The sequence below is a fragment of the Candoia aspera genome, chromosome 5, assembly GCF_035149785.1.
Source record: "Candoia aspera isolate rCanAsp1 chromosome 5, rCanAsp1.hap2, whole genome shotgun sequence".
NCBI lineage: Eukaryota > Metazoa > Chordata > Lepidosauria > Squamata > Boidae > Candoia > Candoia aspera.
The window spans coordinates 413208-435463 of NC_086157.1; the positions used below are offsets into that span (position 1 = coordinate 413208).

The 22256-nt window shown below is 44.7% G+C and overlaps 1 protein-coding gene across 3 annotated transcripts in view; it reads right to left on the minus strand.

Annotated features, from left to right (window-relative positions):
- Positions 1-201: 201 nt before the first annotated feature.
- The window catches only part of LOC134498434 (LIM domain only protein 7-like), a 109532-nt gene continuing 87477 nt past the window's right edge, over positions 202-22256 (minus strand). For 2 of the 3 annotated variants that reach the window (XM_063304523.1, XM_063304521.1), the window contains exons 13-28: positions 21524-21638; positions 20488-20649; positions 19638-19822; positions 18170-18227; positions 17004-17060; positions 14299-14324; positions 13320-13424; positions 11947-12039; positions 10095-11383; positions 8494-8550; positions 7425-7471; positions 6810-7029; positions 4958-5260; positions 3765-3873; positions 2255-2357; positions 202-895 (exon numbers count right to left, since the gene is read on the minus strand). In XM_063304523.1, the coding sequence (XP_063160593.1) occupies positions 873-895; positions 2255-2357; positions 3765-3873; positions 4958-5260; positions 6810-7029; positions 7425-7471; positions 8494-8550; positions 10095-11383; positions 11947-12039; positions 13320-13424; positions 14299-14324; positions 17004-17060; positions 18170-18227; positions 19638-19822; positions 20488-20649; positions 21524-21638 (2952 nt within the window). In that variant the 3' untranslated portion in view covers positions 202-872. The remainder of the gene's footprint in view (positions 896-2254; positions 2358-3764; positions 3874-4957; positions 5261-6809; positions 7030-7424; positions 7472-8493; positions 8551-10094; positions 11384-11946; positions 12040-13319; positions 13425-14298; positions 14325-17003; positions 17061-18169; positions 18228-19637; positions 19823-20487; positions 20650-21523; positions 21639-22256) is intronic. The other variant, XM_063304522.1, reaches the window with a different exon arrangement.

Genomic DNA, 22256 nt, shown 5'->3' on the forward strand with positions numbered 1-22256 from the left:
AGGAATATTATTCAAGCCAAGTTTCCATTTAATATAATTTCACAGGCTTTGGAAACAGAGCAACCAGACCAGCTATAAGTAATGCATACCCCTATGCAGTTGGGATTTTATCTTGAAAACCCTTTACCAAAAGAAGCCACTCCAGTTTCAACGTCTTTGTGCACAATTCTTTTCCCAAAACATAACAAATGCATTCAAGCAGTTTAAGTGCAGCATCAGCAACTTTATTTACAAATACAAAAGAAAACAGAAGGAAAAAATTCTTCAGTTATATTAACTTGTTGGAGGTGCAAGTAGAGTTACATATTTCAAACATGGAACGAAAAAGAATGCTTCACAATTTCCCCAGTTGGATTTAACCATTGAAGCACAAAGGGATATTGAATAAAGTGAAGTTGACAGTTTTAAAAGGGGAATATTACTTAAGCTTAGCAACTGAAATAAGGACAGCAACCACCTCTGTGTGCCTTCAAATGTAATTCTTATGCAGTTCTGCACAACTCTCTAGAATGGTGTTTCTCAACCTTGGCCACTTTCAGATGGGTGGACTTCAACTCCCAGAATTCTGGGAGTTGAAGTCCACCCATCTGAAAGTGGCCAAGGTTAAGAAACTCTGCCCTAGAATGTATCATCTGAAATTCCCAACAATTATCTGCTTCTTATTTTAGGGTGGGATTATACATTGAATGTAATTGTAATGACCTTCTCATAAATATTTCAAAATAAGTTTTATGAAGGATGCAGTTAATTCTCTACACAATCTAGGCAGGCAAACATCTGGTACTACAAACACACCCACTCAGTATATTTATAGATCTACAGCAGCAGCCTCTTCCTCCATCGCTTGCAGAGGCTTCATCTTCACGCTCAGATCACATGGCCGTTGCCTGTCCGGCTATGGACATCAGAAAGAAAAGAGACAAGTTAGTAAGTGCAGAGTAAATTCAGAGTATTTTCTAAACAAAATTGACGTATTTGTTGGTATCCTAATTGCACTTATTTACAGTGTTTTTAAACAAAGAGATCTTTCTCTTCCAGCCTCCTAATGGCTGACAAAATGTACTCAAGTCACAACAAGCTTTCTGAAGTGCCATTATGATGACCTTCTCTGGCCAGCAGTTGGAGCTCTAAGAACAGGCATTTTATCTCAGGCATCGAAAGCAAAGCAGGAAGAACCGATGTGAAGTGTGGGGGAAGGACATGGGGTGGAACCATGTTAGTGACATTCGCGGCTGCCTGGTCCCTGCTGGCCAAACTCTCCCAGACCCAGCGTGTGATGTGCGTATGAGACCGGGAGAAGCCCATTCCTTGCTTTGGCAGTCCATGTTCCCTCCACAGCCATTCACATGAAGCTCAGGAGATTTTGCATTTCGCCTTTCACGTATGTATCCGAAGATCTGTGCTCTTCAAGAGTCTCCAAACAGCTTAGAAAAAGAAGCTTTTGGGGAAAGATGCAGGGATATGAATGGAACAAGCAGCAGCATAAATCCTTGGCAAGCAGGCTTTTAGGACAAAACACCTAATGCCCAGAATGCTCAGCTGCATTACAAGGGCTTTGTTGTGGACAAGTAACAAAACATGTGTTGTGATGTCACAAGGCAAACCTATGTCAAGATATGACCAGCTTTTCATTGCGTACCTTTCAGCATTATTTCAACATCAGGGATTTAAAAAATGCTTAAAATAACTTTTTTTAAATAAAAAGTTTATTTATTAAATAAAATGATAAAAATTCAGAATCAAGTTTCCCCACATGCTTTCTATTACTTAGCCATCAATTAACACAAAGCAGGCTATTTTTTAATTTTTTTTGTGGTGCCTAACAAAATGCAATATAAACAATTGAAAAAGTCGTACTTGGCCTATTATTTCCCTTTCCCTCCCTCAGAGGGAGGAATGGCACTCTGAAGACCACTTGCTCCCACGCTCTGCTGGACGCACAATCTGCAGTTGGAAATGCGCTATGATGTCTTTGACAGTGGTGAAAGTCTCACACTCACTTATTCTGCTCCTGCGATATACCTCCAGCCAAAGGGAGCCCACCCCGATTTTATTGCACCGTTTACACTATGCTTGTTTCTGATTTACAGTGGAAAAGGAACCCCTGTTAGTGCAAGAAGCACACCTTGTCCAGTTCTGATAGTGGACTATCCAACCAGAGCAAAGCATCTGAGGTCTGGGGGGGGAAAGAACAAAAAAATCCCTTCCGGTTCAGGCGGCTTGTGTGTGACTGGCCGCAGAAGGAGCATCTTACTTTTAAATCGGAGATAGCAGTTGTGGCAGAAGAGCTCGCTGTTTCGGATACGGACTTCTGCTCCAGCCTGGGATCCCCCAAGGTCACCCTCGCACGCCACGCACTGTGCGGAGAAATCAGACAGTTAGCCAGGATCAAAGTGCCAACCAGGACCGGACTGTGAGCTGTAAGCCGCGGGTCCTTGCACGCCACAGGAACAGCGTGGCTAATATTCTGCTATGTGGAGTAAGTGTAGAGCAGTAGAGTAAGCAGGCTAAAAAGCCACCCAGCCTGAACAGGAATGAAGGTCCGCAGTCAGACGGTCGCCTCTGGCTTTCTGAAACAGAATCGATTTATATGGCACGCAGAGAAAGCAGCGATTTTGGCACCAAGCTGTTTCTTTTGAAGAGTCACACGCAGGTTCCTAGCATTACTTTCTGCTTTCAATTTGGTTAGACTTCCTAAAGGATTTTCTGCTGCGCTTCTCTCAGAATCACAAATGTGCCTTTTTCAAAGGTGCAAGGAACAGTGAGATGACAACCGCGTCTGCACGTTCCTGGAAGTCAAGTCTCAGTGAACCCAGTGGGGTTCATTTGCTGTAAATGTTATTCTACATAAGTGTAGTACGATTGCATTTAATACACAGGAATTTTTGCTTTAAAACATCTTGCCATGAGCATTCAGGATGCCTTGCAATACATACTAGCCATTCAGTATTTTTGATATGCATTTATATCTAAGCACAGTAGAAGACGTAAGATCTGTGCAAATGTTGGCTTCTTTTGTGCAGGAGCAGAGGGAAAACACTCTTATTGCCTTTTCTGTTTCATCTTAAAGTGCTTTCCACTAGAGAAGCCTCATTTGTTCAAAGTTACAGAAAGCCACTAAGCCATGCTGGCTTGGGAATTCTGGGAGCTGAAGTCCACACGTCTTAAAGTTGCTCAGGTTGAGAAACACTGCACTAAACATTTGTAGTACAGGTAGTCCTCACTTAATGACAATAGGGACCATTAAACTGGTTGTTAAGCGGTGCAGTCATTAAGTGAGTCACCACGTGACCGATTTTAGGACCATTTTTATGTAGGTTGTTAAGTGAATCCAGCTTTCCCAGTGGATGTTTTTTGCCAGAAACTGGCAAAAAAGGTCGCAAATCGTGATCATGTGCCTGCAGGACGCTGTAACTTGTTGTAAATGGGAGCCAGCTGCCAAGTGCCTGAATTTCGATCACATGACTACATGATGTTTTGCGACAGTTGTAAGTGTGAGTACAAGTCATAAAGCACTTCTTCCGAGGCTGTTGTAACTTTGGGCTGTTGTTAAATGAACGGTTGTTAAGCGAGGACCACCTGTATGTCAATGAGTGCACCAACAGCCGATCACTGAAGGTTTCCTGTTAGCAGACAGATTTTGTTGTGCTGGCTCTTGCACACAGACATAAGCGAGGCTAGCAAAGCCAGAAGCGGGGAGGGTATCCACAGCCAGGCAAAGGGCCCGGAGGAGCCCTCGCATCTCATCGTTTTGCCCCTCTCACCTTGAAACAATGTAAGTGATAGCAAAGGCCAAGAGACTCGATGATCATGGCCGCTCCTTTGCCCAGGGCATTTCTACAGCCGGAACACATTCGCTTTCCACTCACCGACCTAAACATGGAATAAGAATGTGGTTGAGAAGCAGATTATGGAAAACCAAGAAGCAGAACAGGGACGAAGCATGGCACAGAAGGAGGATGAACCAAAACCCAAGACTGAACGGAGAAAGCAGAAAAATTCTTCCCTAGGACAGAAATTAATTGACCAGAAAGAGTCACCCCATCCAAACTTAAAAAGAAATGCAGCTATTACGCAACTCAGAGTTAGCATAAACCATTTAACAATCCTAAACATGGCTAAATTTAGAAAACAACACATATGGTTTAGGGCCCCAACTCATTCCCTATCTGTGGAATAGAGTTTTCTAACCCCAGCATCTGTTTCTTCTTTAGGCAGTACGACACTAGGCTGGGATACACAGCGGAACCTCCTGTGAGGTTGGGCGCCATGAAATGCTGGGAATGCGACGGCGGACCCAGCCTAGGCAGCACCCTGCCACTTGCCAGGGCTCGGTTGCACGGAGACGCTTCCTGGAGAATGAGAAGCCCAGGGGTCCGTCTTGGGCACAGATGAGGCTCAAGTCAAATTACGTAAAACAGCAATAGCCACAAAAGGAATAAACAAGTAAGGTTGAGCACGTTTGTAAGGCATTATTATTCTTATTTACAGAAAATGACATAATCATATGATAAAACAAGGGTTCAGCAACTTTGAAAAAAGGAACAGCAAAGAGGAAAAGGTGTTCTGCTGGCACTCGCTATACGTATCCCATCACCGCAACTAAATACAGTTTGAAAAATGGTAGCTTATTCTTTGTTCACAGAAAGAGAATGCATAAAGCAGAGAAAAGCACGTGATGGTTTCAGATGAAGGTATAATATTTATAAATCTCTCCAAAATCAGTTAATCAACCATCCATAGTAGTACTGAATGCCAGAATCACAGTAATTTCAGGGTAGTGGACCATGTCTCAAGAAGACAGACCATATGCTGTAGAGAAAGGCGTATGAATCTTTTGTAGTACAACACACCCAGTAGCTGTGTGAGGAATTCACAGCTGCTCTTTAGAACTGTCAGGTTATTTCTCTCCCAAAGAAAAGAAAAAACAAAAGGGTTCGGCTGAGGACTGTTATACCTGTTGCGCTGCTGAGTTCCAAGCTGGGAAGAAGAGCCTGGTGGCTGAGCAGGGGGAACAGGAGACGATGGGGGAATGCGGGGCAAGGAAGACGTTTTCATAGCAGATACGGCGGACGGGGAGGGCAGGCTGGATGACGGGGTGCGCATGTAGGCACGGTTTGAAGTGGACACCACTGGAGGAATGTGCTGACCCAAATCCTGGCTGCCTGATAAAGATGTTGAAGATGCAGACTGGCTCATCCAGGAGTGAGGTTTCCAGGAACGGGTTCTTGAAGAGTCAAGGTTATCTAAGCTCTCACCTCTGGAAGAAAAATGTGCAGCTGGCTGTAGCTGACCCTTCTACCCAAAAGTTACTACTGTAACTGAAGAATAATTGTGGTGAGGTTTCAGCAAATGTAGTCAAGTCACTTCGGCTAATGTAACGGCAAGGGGCAGAAAACAGTGGCTCAACACGGGAGGTGATCCTTAAACTGCAAAATGAATCCCACACACGGAAGGAGGCTTTGACCCTGCGTATCCTGTACTGCAATCACCAACAAACGAAAAGAAGCCCTGGACGTAACTGAGAAGGAGCTTGCAAAGGCAGCTTATGACTTAGCATGGAAATCTGTGTTCAAGAAATCCCTATGCATACCAAAGCTCTGATCAGAAACAAGGAACTTTTATAAGGAGCTACCCTGGAATCAGTGGGCTTCTGAATGGACCCAGGCATCTAACCACCCAGCACGTAGGGCACCCAGCAAGTTTTGCACAAAGGAAGTGCCTGAAAGCCCAGCCACAGAACTATCTTCTGGACAGCCTGAATACAAGTCACCTGTCTAGGACAACCCTGCAGCATGATGTAGTTTTTGTGTTCTGACAAGAGATGGAAGCCCCAGCATGCCCCTTGCAGAATTTCCTTTCACCAGGGGCCATATATCTCTGAGGAGTTTCACCATGCGCCTGTCTGCAGAATCAACCATTATGAAGAACTGAGAGGAAATGATGTCAGAGTGGAAGCACTCTGATCTGCAAGCTTTCCTTCTGTCCCCCCCGGGGCATCCACAGTATAATGCTCCTATTGCATCAGCAACGATGCAGCTTTTTTGTGGAAAAAACCCAATGCCTATGGTCAGAAAATGACAAAATCCCTTTATTTAAGTGCAGAAAAGCCACACTTTCCACACCAAACATTCATGGCCTCAGAAAGCTATGTCAGAAAATTTTGTGTCCATATGCACAAAGTGACACTGGTGCGTGTTGCACAAGCTACTTTCGAAACCCATCATTTCAAGGTCAAGTTGCCCATGCAAAAATAAAGCTCTGTGTAAAACTGGAAACCAGTGTACTTTTTTTTTCCCAGCAAGGATCTTCGACTTACTGATCCACAAACTGGATTGTCAAAGTATAAAAAGACTGTTTAAGAAGTCCCATCAGTTGTGGGTACTGTATTTGTTGCCATTCCTCACTACCTCATAAGATCAAGCGTGGGCCGGTGTTTCCAGGACTGGGCTAGGATTTGGAGGCCCTAGGTTCAAGCTCGCCCCAGCCCCTGCCAGCCTTGGGAGCTCCCTGGTGACTTTGGGCCGGCCCCTCCCTCGGAGACCATTCACCCCCCAGCCAGTTGTCGCAGGCAATACCGCAGAAGAGGGGGCCATGTACACTGCTTTGAACTCCTAGAGGAAAGGCGGGCTATAAATCTGGCCAATAAGGAGAAAGGGGTATTGAACAATTGTGAAGAAAGAGGGAAGCTGGATCCCCATTCTGTCTCTCTGGCCTTCCTCTGTGGGTCAGATGGGGAGATCAGAGTTGGGGTGCCGTGAGCCCCCTAAAACCTCACTGCCGGGAGGCCTCCCTGGGGTCTGGATTACCTCCTCATTCTCCCGCTGGACGGACTGATGGGCTCCTTGTGCATGCTGGAGCTGCGCTGGCGGATCCAGCTGCTGTCTGTGTGCAGGGACGTCTTCTTCCTCATCTCCTGAAGAATCTGCTGCCTTTCCAGCTCTGCGGGTGACAGGCCGTGTTCCTTCTGAGATCTCTTCAGTGAGTTAGTGGTATTCCACGATTGCTCAGAAAATTTCTTCTTCAGCCCTAGTTGGAAAAAAAGGAAATATACTTTGATGCTGGAAAGAGTGAAGGATACAAAACATGCTAATGCCACGTTTATTACTAAGGCTACATTAGTCATGGATCCATGGAGTTATGTCTTATTTTTCAAATGCAAACATCTCTCACAGGGAAGAACACTGTTAATACTAAGTTAGCTATCTAAGAGTCTAACCTTCCAGAGAATGGAAACATGTAGTGTTTACCAATGCAAATATAGGCTGACACACCAATGCCAGCAGTAGTTTTACCTGCACCAGAATCACAGCCGTGCAATAATTCATCTTTGCTGTGGGGCCAATAGTAAAATAATCCTGAATTACAGGGTTCACCCTTCCTGGCTCGCTGTCTGTTTTTCCCCTTTCCATTAGAGCACTTACCGCTCGCCTGATGACTGTCTAAATCAGTGGTTGATTTGGATTTACTTCTGGAAAAAAAACAAGAAATCATATATTATAGAGGTTCTTTGCAGGATGACAAATCACTTGCAACCAACATAACTTCCTCTGGACACAAGGGTGCTGAAAAATTTCTGTCGGTGATTCAGGGATGATTTCTAAAGGGTACCAATGAAGTTTATGCCCCAGAGAAATGGGAAGTGATAACTACAGTGCAGAAAGTATGACTTTGCACAAGATTTTTCAAGATACAACTTTATGTAGTAAAGTATTACTGAAGAGCATCCAAAAATATGGTCAGCATGTAGTTTTTATTATTCCAAGAATCTAAACATTGAGGTCTGGCCCTTTTACACATGAGCTGCTAACTGTTCACTTCAATCTCTTGCAGATGTTGTGCATGTATTTTCCAGCAGGGCAATCTATCCTAAGGCACGAAACCAGAACGGCATTTTCTCTGCTGAACTTCCATGGCTGGCTTTTATTAAATAGCATCTCTGCATCTTAAGTGGCTGCAAATGAAGCAAGCAAATAAAAGCCGCATCCCACGCTCGTTCAGCATCCGAAGATGTCAGCGTTTAAGAGGCCACAGGAATTCTCGATCGGTTAATCCAGTCCCCTGCCGTGGCCCCAGCCAGTGATGAGAGATTTCCGCTGCTCCTGAGGGCAGTGGGCCCCCATCTGGTTTCAGCAGCAGAACCTGGTGACCAGTGGCCCACAGGGACCCATGTGCCCTATGGCAGAGGCAGGCATTCCAGCATTCCTTCCAAACATGTGGGGTGCCGTTTCTGTAACGCCATTGCCCATGCTGGGTGGCACAGGTGGGGCTTAAGTTCAAAATGTTTGGATGGTACCTGGTTGGCCTGTTCCTGCCCTGAACCAGATTATGATTTCAGCATGTAGGGACTTATTTAGGAAAATGTGTAACTAAAGAAAAGAAAATATGGAATCACTCAGTAGCAATTCGCTTTCTAGAAGGGAAAGACCATGAAGCAACTTTTCCTTTTAAATTGCCAAACAGCACAATTAGTGCAAACTCGCTGACTTTTACCTGTCGGCACTGAAGTGGCTTCCTAGCCCATTGGAATGTCTTGGTGCTTCATAATGTCTGGAATAAAGAGACCAATAAGCGAGAGTTAGCCAGAGTGCTTTGCACCAAGAGTTCCTGACATTGTGCAGATGAATTTCTTTCAAAGTTCCAGATCTGAACCCAGAAAAAAGGAAGGTGCAGGAGGAAAAGATGAGAAATTAGCTAGTGACATCTCCTATTTCTTACGTTTTTGAAAACACATCGTGACTATTAACCTGAGGCTCTCTGCTCTCTGCAATCCCAGCTGCCCTGTAATATATTTTGTATCCAAAGAAACACACGTACACACACACACCAGGTTATGCAACAGAAAACCACCCGTATTGTCATTTACAATACTAGATGCATACCTTTATTTATTTGTGTGTTTATGATGCCTGCTTACTGCTGAATCTCATGCCTCATGTTAGTTTACAACAAATAAACATGCAGAAGTACATGTAACGATAACTGTGAAAGAAAATGTATTATGTAGAGATAATACAGGCCTTCAGACTCAGTTTTATTCCTCTCCTCTGGTTTAGGCTTTCCACTGGGAAGGGAGGACACCTGGAAGAATCCTCATTCTGCAAAGGAACACCTCCTAACATCCAACTGACATACTTTTGGCCAGAAAAGAATTAAGCTTTGCAGGATCATTTCAGATAGACTGGATTCCCCAGGAGACAGACTGACCGGGCTCTGTGCAACATGCCTGCATTGCCAGAGGACAGCCATTACATAGTCTAGGCGTGATCCTCAGGTTTGATCATCTAGATAGAATCCGTTCTCTGGATTACAAGTTCCATAATTACTCTTTGACAAGCATCTGAATTAGGAATGCAGATTTGTACACTACAATATAGCAAATAGTTGACTTACACTTCCCATGATAATTTTTTACTACTGGCGCTAGATAGCCGCAACAGCTTGGCAACTAGTCTTTTTTTCTTTTTTACTGGCAGAATACCTTTAATGGTATGACTGTAACCTGTAGAGATTGTTGAGATTATCTAAAAGGTTCACTGAAAATGTTTCTGTGCAAAGTCATGGAAAGGAGATACACTAAAGTCTATCAAATGAGATAACCAAGCAGGGCTAAAATATATAAGCATCAAAGAGCACTCTGCCCCAAGGTAGCTGTGGGTGGAAACCTCAGAAGAAAGGTGGCCCACAACACCAGATTTCTCATCACACCATGTTTTTAGGGGCAGTGAGGATTCAACCAATTCCCTGAGGAGTCTGGGGAAGGAATACTTCCTGGATGCAGGCACCCTGCACTCCTGTGGCAATCCCCTTCCTCAGCTGACCAAAGAGAAGGCAGCAAGGAATGCTCACACTGCACACTGGGACAAAGACTCCATCCAGAAATGCTGGGAACTAGGGGGAAAATCACGTCTACTTACATTCTGGGATTTAAGAGAAGACTCTGCAAGTGTCAGCATAAACTTGACTCCCATGTCCACTCTGGGCATCAGCCCACAATGTACTATGGCTTTGTGTCACATGCATTAATAATCTAGCTTTCATAGAATTTCCACAATTTCTTTCCTAAACCTTAAATCTAAGATTATAGCACAGACCTTTGATATTGGAATCTTTCCACTGAAACTTCCTTGATTGGTTCCACCAGCATCTTTTGAGATGCTTCTTCCCAATGCCTTGGTTCCTTGATTGGTTCCACAAGCAGATTCTGAGAAGTTTCTTCATGGTATCTTGGTTCCTTGATAGGTTCCACCAACAGCTTTTGAGATGCTTCTTCCCGATACCTTGGTTCCTTGATAGGTTCCATCAGCAGGTTTTGAGATGCTTCTTCCCGATACCTTGATTCCTTGATAGGTTCCATCAGCAGGTTTTGAGATGCTTCTTCCCAATACCTTGGTTCCTTGATAGGCTCCATCAGCAGGTTTTGAGATGCTTCTTCCCGATACCTTGATTCCTTGATAGGCTCCATCAGCAGGTTTTGAGATGCTTCTTCCCGATACCTTGGTTCCTTGATAGGCTCCATCAGCAGGTTTTGAGATGCTTCTTCCCGATACCTTGGTTCCTTGATAGGTTCCATCAGCAGGTTTTGAGATGCTTCTTCCCGATACTTTAATTCCTTGATAGGTTCCATCAGCAGGTCCTGAGATGCTTCTCCCTGATACCTTGGTTCCTTGATAGGTTCCATCAGCAGGTCCTGAGATGCTTCTTCCTGATACCTTGGTTCCTTGATAGGTTCAATCAGCAGGTTTTGAGATGCTTCTTCCCGATATCTTGGTTCCTTGATAGGTTCCACATGAGGTTTTTGAGATGCTTCTTCCCAATACCCTGGTTCTTTGATTGGTTCAAAGAGCAGATTCTGAGATGTTTCTTCACCATACTTTGGTTCTTTAATTGGGTCCATCAGAAGCTTTTGAGGTGCTTCTTCCCAATACCTTGCTTCTTTGAAAGGCTCCACCTGTGGTTTCTGAAATGCTTCTTCCCCATACCTTGGTTCCTTGACAGGTTCCACCTGTGGCTTTTGAGGTCCTTTTTCCTGATACCTTGGTTCCTTGACTAATTCCACCAGCAGCTGTTGAGATGTTTCTTCCTGATAACCTGGTTTCTTTGCATAGTAGACTGTGTCCTGTATATTACATTCCTTCCCATTTTCCATTTCTTGTAATTTTCTCTTTTGCTCCACCTGTAAAACTGCTTGTTGTTGCCAGCTGCTTGTCTTTAGCTCACTGAGACATTTGTCTTTCCCCTGATTCTCCTGCTTGCTTTCCTCTTCCCATTTTCTTTCAGAACTCAGATAATCAGTCCTGTTACTTCCATTTCTTTCCCACAAAGACGTTGGGGGCTCTTGTACATTTCCAGACATAGCAGGGGATGTCAGGATAGTCTGATCCTAGAAGAGAATGCAAGTTTTGTAGAAGTTAAACATGGCATAAAGTTCGTTAGATATGCTTTGCTATGAATTGAGGTACACATGATGGGTCTTTCATTGGAAAGGCATTCCAGGTAGTAACAGAGATTTGAATCACTGTGTCAAAGAAATCAAGCAAAATCCACCTGTCTTCGGAACTGACTTTGTGTCACGTCAGGCCATCCAAACATAACAGCGGATTGTCTACATCAACTAGCAAGAGCACTATGCACAGAGGAATTTTTCACAGTACACAAAATAGATGATTATTTTTCCAGTTACACCTGCAGCCTCCCCATTGTACATCTTTCGTTACCACAACCCCCTCATTATTTTATCCAGGTACATGGTTTTCTTGGTAACAATACCAAACCCCTTTTCCTTTCTTCAGGTTTATGCTTTGCCTATATCCAGACTTTTCTCAGCGCAGCAACAAGGCTGCCTGCATTTCCAGATGGGCTGTTTTGGAAACTGCCTTGACCAGCTCAAGCGCAAAGCCTGCCATCTGCAAGAGGGGCCGAATCCCAAGAAGGCTCCGGACTGACCTCGTTCAAGTCCCTGGGGACCTCCGTCTCGGCCTCCCGCTGTGCCTTCAGCCATGCCTCCCTCAGCCTCTCTTGCTCGCGCTTGTACTGCTCCTGAGGGGAAGAAGCAAATCAGCCCGAGGTCCACTCCATTTCTTGCCATGCAAAGAGAAACCGCACAGAAACAGGATGCGCTCCCTATTTACGCCCCCGCCAACCCATCCCCTTTTGGGTGAGCAACACCAGGCAAAGTGCAGACGAGGACTAAGAAGTAGGAAGCCCAAGAAATTAAGCACACTGAAAGGAGAGAGAAGTGGCTGCTTCCCGTCATTTTTGCCTCACTGGCTCTTGCTGCTCCCCCTTTCTAGTGGGGAGAGCTAGACGATGGCCTTCTTCCAATCACCGGGCACAGACCAGCTCTCCATATGCATGCGAAACAAGGTGCACAACTTCCCCAGAAGCAAACCATATCCATGTGGTAGAATTTGTCCGGTTACGCCTGCAGCCTCACCGTTGTACATCGTCCTTTCATTATCATTTTTGTTGCATTCCCCCCTCCATTTTTTCTTATAAAGACTCTTCTCTTCCCTTTCATTACTCTGCCAAGTGCCTTGTTTCATGCACCTGATAGAGTACCCCTCCCCGCTTCTGGCCCTTTTAGAGGCAATTCCGTCTGCTCTGTTCCACCTTCCACCTTCTCGATCCGAGGGAGACACCACAGGCATCGCAGCTCAGTGACACCTTGGTGGTCCCAGGCTTTGGACAGCACCTTTTCCTAATGTCAGGATAAAGTCAGCATTTGGGAATTGTTTCCAGCTTGGCTCTCTTTCAAGTTTTATCTTAATGCAAATTTATTGAACGGCTTATGTCATCTCAGGGGTGAGAGAAGATACAGAAGGCCAGAAACCCCTTTTTGTAGGGAATAGCGCTGATTAATCAATGCAATATTGTAAAGTTCTTGAGGAATTATCCAACCCTAGTTTACTATGTTTCTTTTTCCTTTTAGCAACTTTTTAGCAACCTGTAAGATGAGAATATGTAGTAAAAATGCTGTTAGCAGGCTGATGTTTTGCCCCCGAAGCTCCTCCCTCTAGAGGAATATCAGAGATCTCATAAGGAGACCCAGCCCTGAAGCCATTCCCATCTTTACTTGGGCAAGGGTCCATCAGACACTGCTGGATTTGCAGCTCAATGCGTCTGTGTAGAATTCCCCTTCAAGATGGCTACCCGTACGCAGTGTTTGGGGTGAGGGTCTCTTTCCTTCACTGCTTGACCCAGAAAATGGTGCACTGGCAGAGGCCAAGAAGCCCAATGTGCTTTGGTAAGGAGGCTCTGCTGCAGGAGCCCAGGGGTGGCCCTCGCAGGGGTGGCCCTTGGCACAGTTCCGTCCAGACCTGGAGTAAGCGCTCCTGCTCCGCCTGCCATTTCTCCTGCCTTTTTCTTTCTTCTTCTTGATCCCAAGTCCAGCGGCTCGGGGCCGCAATGGGTGGAACAGGGAGCTGCAAAATGGAAGCAGAAGGTTAGCCAGCGCAGACAGTTCTCCTCAGACCGCCTGGAGAAGGAGGAGGGCTGGGCTGGAGCTCAGCTCTGGAAAGATGGGTGCTCAGTCCATTGCAGGGGAACAGGGGCCCTAAAACCTGCCCTTCTTCATCACTGGGTGGGCTCAACAATCGCAGAATCCTACCCCTCTAATTCAGTCAACCTGAATCCAGTCTGACCCACTGGCTGGGAATGGAGGGAGGAGGAGGGGGAGGAAACCTTGGAGAACAAATTGTCAGGGAGGTGGAAGGGCTTAGTCCTGTTCCTCACCTTTGAAAATCTTGAAAATGAAAGGAGAGATGTAATTTAGCACGAAGACGCTGTCCTGCGCGGTTATCAAGAGTGAGGAGAGCTCGGCTGTTGTTTTTTAAAACGTAAATCAGCAATCCACTAAATTCCGAATAGCTCAATATAAGAAATATTGGCTTTATAAGCAAATTAATAGCATTTTACAGGTAGAAGTATTAATGTCTGAGAAATAACATTTAAAAAAGAGTTATTCCCCTGATTTGTTCCTTCTTTTTCTGTAGGCTTCAGAATTTGGTATCAGCCCAACTGAGGGAAAAATGACTATTGTTTTCCACACTGAAATACATTCCATGATAATGTGCAGCTGGGGTTTAACTATGTTTTTCTCTTATAATGTACTATTATATACATTACCTGAACATAAATTAATGCTTGTTTCTGGGTGTATATTGCTGTTACCCTCTGTGCTATATGATTTCTCTTTCTTAAGGGTCCACTGGGGTTGGGCGGCCAATAAATTTAAAATAATAATAATAATAATAATAATAATAATAATAATAATAATAATAATAAAGCATTACTTACATCAAGTATTGCAGGTTCCACTCCTCCTGCATGATTTTTAAGGAATTAAAAGAAGAGGGTGAAAAAATCTTTGTTACTGTCATCTGGAAGAGACCATTTCAACCCACACTAGAAGGCTTTACTGGGATCCATCCCCTTTTTCAGGCCAAGGACTCATCTAACATCTTCAAATGAGCAAATATCTCTTAGTCTTATGAGGGAAAATCGTTATATTGGCTTTATATTTACACCACGAATTTCACATTTTTCTAATGAAGTCTGATAGTTGCTATGCATAGAGAAGAATAAAGTATGGATGGTAACCCCACTGGTTATTATGCCAGTCTACCAGTCTAAGAGACGAACATTTCCAAGTGTGCTAGAGCACTGTTTCATCAGGGAATTCACATTCCTGTATCTTTTCCAACTATCCCTTCTTCATAAAACAATACCCCAATCACCAACCATTCAAAAACGTATGACCTAAAAAAACAAAGGTGTCAACCTTGTAGCTGGATGGGGCGACATCTAGAATTTTGAGACATTTTGAGAAAAGTGACCCAGGGACACTTACTTATAAAACTACTATTGCAATGGCCACAATCATCGAGGCAAAGTTCAGAGGTTAACAGGTAAGTAGCTTATCCAGAAACATTAATGCAAGTCAGCAATGGAATTCAGCCCCACATTCCAGCTCCCTCTCCAGGACAGAGTTTCCTCACAATTTCCACATGGGTTGTCTCCTGCAACAATCCCAGCACTGAAGATCCACAAACCCTATAGTTCCAGCATTCAAGAGCTGCTCGTTTTCATAATCCATTTTCTTTTAGTTTTTCAGGATGGACAGAAAAGGGACTTGCACTTCCCACTCTTTCCCCAGGATCCAGGGCGTCACAACCTCATTGCTCCACTGCACTCTAGCGCGTTCCCCGCATGGGCCCAGACTTCCTCTTGGCACCCTCCTGCAGCGTTGCTGCTCATCCCCCACTTCCTCCTCCCACTATCCTGGGCCGTCCCCAGGTGACAGTTCTCACCTTGCTGAACCTTCCTTCCCATTCCAGACATTTCGACGCATGGCATCGGCACCCATCTTCAGGGCTGCAACTGGGGGGCGGGGCAAGCGGGGCATGTGCCCTGGGTGCCACACTGGGGTGTGTGTGCCAAAATGGGCACGGAATCCATGTTTGCCCCGGGTGACACAGACCCTAGTTGTGGCCCTGCCCATCTTTGCTATTCCACAAATGCCTCCCGACTGACTTAAGTACTGTAGTGTTTGAATCATATTTCAACTTTTATGTGATCCTGATTAGATTTAGTTAGCTGATTCAAATCCACTCTTCAGCATAATGCTTCCAAGACAGTATATCCCAAAAAATAATGAAAGACCAAATATAAAATCAGTAAATCTTCCTGCATTAGCTTTATGCATGGACAAATTCCCAAACTTTCAAAGAATTACAGTGAATGAATAATTGCCGCTGGATTTGGGGTCACAGCGAAAGAACATTAACTATTTCACAACAGTTAAAGCAACAGTTAAAACAAGGATATTTGTGCACTTGTTTCCAAATGTGTTCGCTGGGCAATATTTTCTCTCTTGGGGCAGGGTGTGTGTGTGAGAAATTAGTTCTCCAGAGATAAAGAGCCGGGCTCCTTTGAGTGTGGGGCAAAAACCAAAGCTGAGCTTTGATGCAGTACGTTCAGCTGGCCCAGAAAAACCAGAGACCCAAAAAACACACATCTCTTATCTCTTATGCAAAAACATGTTGTTGTGAAAAGGGCTGTCCAAAAAAGTGCAAAGAAATCAAGGACTGACATTGCAGCTTTCCAGCAGCCTTTTTTCTTCCCTTTTCTTTTTTTTTGATAAAGTCACATTCTGCATTTAGGGAAGCCTGGCCTGCACTTCGCATTCGTTACCAGCTCAGGCCCAAAGCTTTGCCCTAAAAGGGTGCTTGGGAGAGAGGCTGAGGGCAAGATGTCTCTAGGGCCAAGAGAAGCCTTTCATCTTTTCTATGGAAACATTATTCTGAAGAAAATGAGACAATGGTAAAATAACACTAGGCCTTGGGTAACACGTAATATGAGAGCAAATGAGAAATATTGTCTTTATCACTTCAAAACATTCCACATATAACAAATAAAACAAACACAAGATTCTGAAGTGAGGGTGAAAGTGCGACACGGAACATGCAAAACACACTCCTAGCAGCTTTCAAGAACTGTGAGAGGTGACTCCTAGCCCAACCCTTCCTTTAGTTTCTGAAGGATTAAAATTGGCTCACGGCGATAAGGCATGTATTCCTTAGCTAGCTATTCCACACTGATGCACCAATTGTAATAATAAATATGACTTTAAAATTCATCATCTCTTTCAGCCTGGTCATTTTACATAGTACAAGTTTGCTGTGTCTTAGCACGTTGGAAAAAAGCTGCAAATCCGATTTAAAATGTCTGTACTACATTTGGTGCTCACTACGAACAGGATTTGAACTAATCAAGAGTGTCAAAGGTTGGAGGGACAAAGGAACACACAAATCCCATTACCACAAAGGTACACCCATGAATTGTAAAGGGAACCTGAAGCTCCTAAGGAAAGAATGGAAAGAGATTAAGAAAGTCGGCACGATAGAACCCAGCACCACGGGGTGATTAAAAGAAGGCACAGGGGGAACAATTTCATGAAATTACATGAAATGTTAGCTTTGGGGAAGATTGATCGTTTTTACCTTGTTCAAAAAACTGGGATCTCCTTTTTAAGTTTTTCAAAGATATAGGTTCTGTGTCTATTTGAAAAAAAATATGGAGATACAAAACAGGTCAGTGTGGTGTGGTCTAATGTCATCGAGCAGAGATCCACCGGACAAATATTCAAGGCATTGACGCGGCTGCATTCAAACAAATGGGCCAATGCTTTGGGAGTAGGTGCACCTGACCCGCCAGAGCCTAAATCAAAGCTGGCGCACTGTGCCGGTTAACACTCTGCTCCTCGCTAATCCGGCCCCATCGAAGCACTGCCAGACCGGAACCCAGCCAGCAGGTCCTGCAGCCAGGAAGGCCCGAGTGCCAATTCTGCCCTATCCATGAACAGCAGAGGAGCATCACCCCATCACTACCGCTCAGCCTAAACCGCTCCACAGCAGCCTCCTGAACTCCTCAGAGGAACGGCAGGTCTTCTCAATCAGCCGATTTCTAAATTTTGTTTTTTGGGAAGGAGCTCACCCCGGTTTATAGTGGTCACCCAGGACTCTCCCAGGCCAGCACCAAGCAGGGGAGGCGGCTGAGCATAAGAGCAGCCAACAGGACGGGCATTCAAAGGGCAAGCGAAGCCCCTCCTGGGCGGCTGCAGTTTTGCCCCGGGCAGCCCTGTGAGCTGGGCTGGGAAGAAGCAGGCAGTGGCCCAGCCCCTGCCCTCCGCCCGCACACCCTCCTGGCCCACAAGGCAGGCCAGGTCAGGTTACAGGCTGAGTCCTCCCTCCCTCTGTTTTCCCATAAAAAGGCTAAAGTTTAAAAAAAAAGAAAGGGAAAAAAGAAGCCCAAGTTTCATAAGGCGTCCAGACAAACGTCCTGGGCCAGGATCAAGGGGCCATTAAGCTCGACTCCCCCCACCCATCCTTTGGGAAGGGGTGGTTAGCCCACCCTCCCCAGCACGCAGCAAGGGGGCCGGAAGGCAGAGGACTCAGGGTGGGTGGAAGCCTCCATCAACGCTGTGCGTCCCTGCCTTATTCTCCTCCTGACACGGCTCCTACAGGAAATAAACCCACTGTGTTTTATTAGCAGCTAATAAAAAATTATTTATTTTTTACTACTTATATAACTGTCCCTTCCTGCAGCTAACTAAAAAAAATCAAGACCTCTTCCTTCAGTTACACCCAAGTATACAGGGTAGTTTTACCTTTTTGTTCACAGTAGCCTGTATCATCTTGCATTCCATTGACTTTTGTTTCAGGACCCTGAAAACAGAAAAGGAGCACACCGTGGCTTTAATCTACCTTTTCTTTAACCTCCAGAAGGCCACACCTGACCTTGGTCCTTTTGAGAAACCAAGCTACTGGCTGAAAGCCGATGCCCAACACAGCTGCATTTTAATATTTATGCACATTTCAGAAGTTATATGGCATGAGTGTATCCTCCTGAATTTCTTCATGGGAAGGAAAAGCTATTTTATACTGTCAGATACTCAGGAGAAAACTTCAGTGTGTCTTCCTCTTGCCCAAGGTAACACAAAACACTTCAGATGCTACTTCAATAGCCACAGATTTGTTGGAATGAATTCATTCATTGAGCAAAAAGTTGGAGTCAAAACGTGGGCTGCTCAGCCAAGCCAAGCGATGCAAAGTTAATTCCCTTCTCTTTGCTGGCAACCAACAATTCTAAAACTCCCTGATCCTTGTTATGGATCAGATCCTTACAGGGGGCATCAGTGTTTCCCTTTGAAAGGGAATATCCTTTTTGAGGAATGCATGAGGGCAAGACACAAGCTTCTTGGAGGTCCCGGAATTCTGTGCCCCTTGCTGTGAGAGTGACCAATGCCAGTAGAAAGGGAGAACTGCCTGGCCTTCACCCAAATGGGGGGGGGGGACTGGGTAGCAGTGGGCAGCCCCCTTTATGGGCTGTTAATTGTTCTTGGACCAAACCCAGAGCTACTGTCTGACAGGGCTGCCCACACTCTAAAGTCCTGGCAGCTTCGCCCTTACATTGGCCTTGCTGATTAACTTGGCAGCTGGAGTCGACTTCTGAGCATAAGGAAGAGAGAACTTGGAGAAAATTATTGTGGGCCCAGTTTCAGGTAAATGCTTGTGTGTGTGTGTGTGTGTGCATGCGTGCACGCCTTTGAGTCAGCCTTGACTCCTGGCAACTGCCTGGACTAGTCCCTGCAATTTTCTTGGTAAGATGTTCAGAAGTGGCTTGCCTTTGACTTCTTCTTCTTCTTCCTAGGGCTGAGAGAGAAGGACTGGCCCAAGGTCACCCAGCTGGCTTTGTGCCTAAAGTGGGACTAGAACTCACAGTCTCCCGGTGTCTAGCTCAGCGCCTTTAACCACTACCCCAAACTGGCTCTCAAAATACTGAATGCATGCCCTTAAACAGCATCCTGTCTTTCTTTAGCTCAAAGTTTAGCCCTACTAGTCTCAAACTCTAGTCTAGCAGATGAATCCATTTATATTAATACCAACTGTTGTAGTCACTGAAGAACAACAATAGAAGATACTCCCTGACCTCTAGGCCACTACAATACCCATACAGAAGGAGACCCATCTGCCCCCACCCTGCCCAGATTTAAGGGTAAAAAGATAGGCTTATATCTTGCAATTGCCCATGGCTAGCAGCTGAGGAAATGTCTAGAGGCAGACACCCATACTTACGTCGTTCTGGAAATGGCTGTGCAACTCTTCTTCTGGCATTTGTTGGCTTTGTGTTGAAGTGTGATCTCCCGACGTTGCATCAATCCATTTGCTTTCAGGTGTACCTATAATGTTGGTAGCCATACTGGTAAGATTGAGGATTTTGTGCCTTGCAAATGGCAGGAAAGGCTGGTCTTTGCCCCAGTCTGATTGGCACGTGGACATCAAAAGAAATTAAAAAAGTAGACAGGGGGATGTCAAAGTATAAAGAGAACTGACAAAAATACATCCAAATAACACACAAAAAGGAAAAAAAAGAACAGGGACAGGAGAAGGAAGGAGTGATTTGGAATGTTAATGTGGAATAAGCTATTAGGGTTCTTATGAAAGACCGCCTTTTCCCCAAAGCAAGAATTAGTCAAAAGCTTGCACCATAAACAGCAAGTTTACTAGCAGCTTTATTTTACAGCTAGAATAATTTGAAAAGGTTGGGAAGTGGAGTTGATCTTAGTGACTTCACACATTCTAGTGAATGGGGCCATAGAAGAAACAAAGGACACCGAGATCAACTCTTTCCAAGAGGTGATGACCTCAGGAACTTCCCTACTCCAGAAGATGACCTCCTAATTTCTAGAAAGTGAACTTGCTCAAACAGGTATTTACAGTGTAATACATGCAACAACAACAAAATAATAAACACAAATGATTTCTTGCAACAAAAGCAGGAATACTAACCAAAGGTACTTTAATGGGAAAAAAAAAACACCAGCTCTTGCTGAAGGCTGTAAGAATTCAGAAATCATCCACCATAATAAAACTTACAGGAATGAGCAGACAGCTCACACTGTACTCAGTGCAAGTAAAAACGCACCCTTCCTTCCATGCCGCCTCACGTCCATGACGAGCTGCCCACTTTCCAGCGCCCGGCTGATGGCGGCTTCCCACTCACCCTGGTCCAGGTGTGAAATGCTGGTGCCCCCGAGGGACAGGATTTCATCCCCAACTTTCAACTGGCAAAAATCTGCAGGGCTGCCTGTAGAACGAAAGGTAGAAATCAGTGCCACGGGGATGAAACCTTTGCTCCAAGGAAGCACCCTAAAACCTCATAATCAAGAGTCAGACTCTGCAAAGCATTCAAAAGCGGCGCTTCTCAGGGCATGTTGGCGTGAGCAGAGCTACAGCCTCGAGGCAGCTCCATGCTCTCGGAGGCTTGGGGACACACAGAGGGGCTGTACCGTCTGGAGGCCCTTGGAAGCAGGTGCGGGAAGAAGACGGTGGGCCAAAGTAATGCTCTGAGCAGAGGTGCCAGGCTCAAGCAAAGACCCTTTGCAAAGCACCCCTTTTGAATGCCTGGCACTGTCCTACCAACCATCATTAAATTTTAAAAGGGAGTAGTAATTTTGAGTTCAAATTAAAAGTCATAATTTTAAACGTCAACCATAATTCAAGTGCCCGGTCAAATAAGCTTTTAACTTGGAGCTGAAAGGAATATAAGAGCGGTGCTAGGAAAGTTTGTATGACACCAACAGAAAGCCCCTTTACATGAAGGAAAAGAAGGCCTTTTTTGGCAAGATCAATTAGTTCATCCTGAAGTTGGAACGGGGCGCTTAAGGGCTGGAAAGCTACCCCTCATGTCCACAGGAAAGGCAGGGTGATAAGAGACGAGATGGTCCTTCAGCTGAATGTTGATATCAAACTGTTTGCGGCTTTAGAAAGAACCACCAGTACCTTTAAGCAAGTCAATTTTGAATTAACCTTTGGCATGTCCACAGTCTCTTTCTTTCTTTCTTTCTTTCTTTCTTTCTTTCTTTCCTTTCTTTCTTTCTTTCTTTCTTTCTTTCTTTCTTTCTTTCTCAATTACAGACACTTTCTCAAAGAAAGTGCAAGAGTTAAATAGCAATGTTTACCTTCTTCTATTGATTTTACGAAGACACCGGAAGGATTTTGGTACATGGCAAATCCAAAGCTACGGCTGCTGCCTGGTTTCTGGTTTATACTGATTCTCATATCACTGTATTGTTCCTAAAAAAAGGAAGGAAGGAAGGAAGGAGGAAGAGACCAACATAAATGAAAAGCTATCCCTCAAACAAGCAAGATCATTACAATGTGGGCTTTTAAATTATCTTCAGTGTAGCTGGAAGTATCTGCACATCTAAAATGCAAGGGCTATTTGGTAATTAAATTTATACCCCCAATTTATGCATTCCTGTATATAACTGTATTGGTTACCTGGGCCTTACTTAGGAGCCTCATTAGAGGAACTACTTCGACTAAATATTAACATGCCCATGGCTGAGGAAATTGCTAGCAAGTATAATTTAACCACCCAGAGTTGTTGTTAACGAGCTAGGCGGTGAAGAAATGTGACCGATAGATAAATAAACAAATAAATAAATAAATAAAATAATTGGATTAGCAGAAAATACCATTTGAAACAGTGATATTTTCATTTCTTTTCTCTTTCCATTTCAGGCGGAATAGGAAATGCCACTCTCGTTAGTTTGGAGAAATGTGCATTTCTGATCGAGATGATGAGTCTCGGTTAGGGATTGCAAACTTCAGTGAGAAGCCATTAGGGACGCTCTGGATTGCTGGGAGGCGGGCATGTTGGGCCACGCACTCCTGAATCTCAAGTTTTGA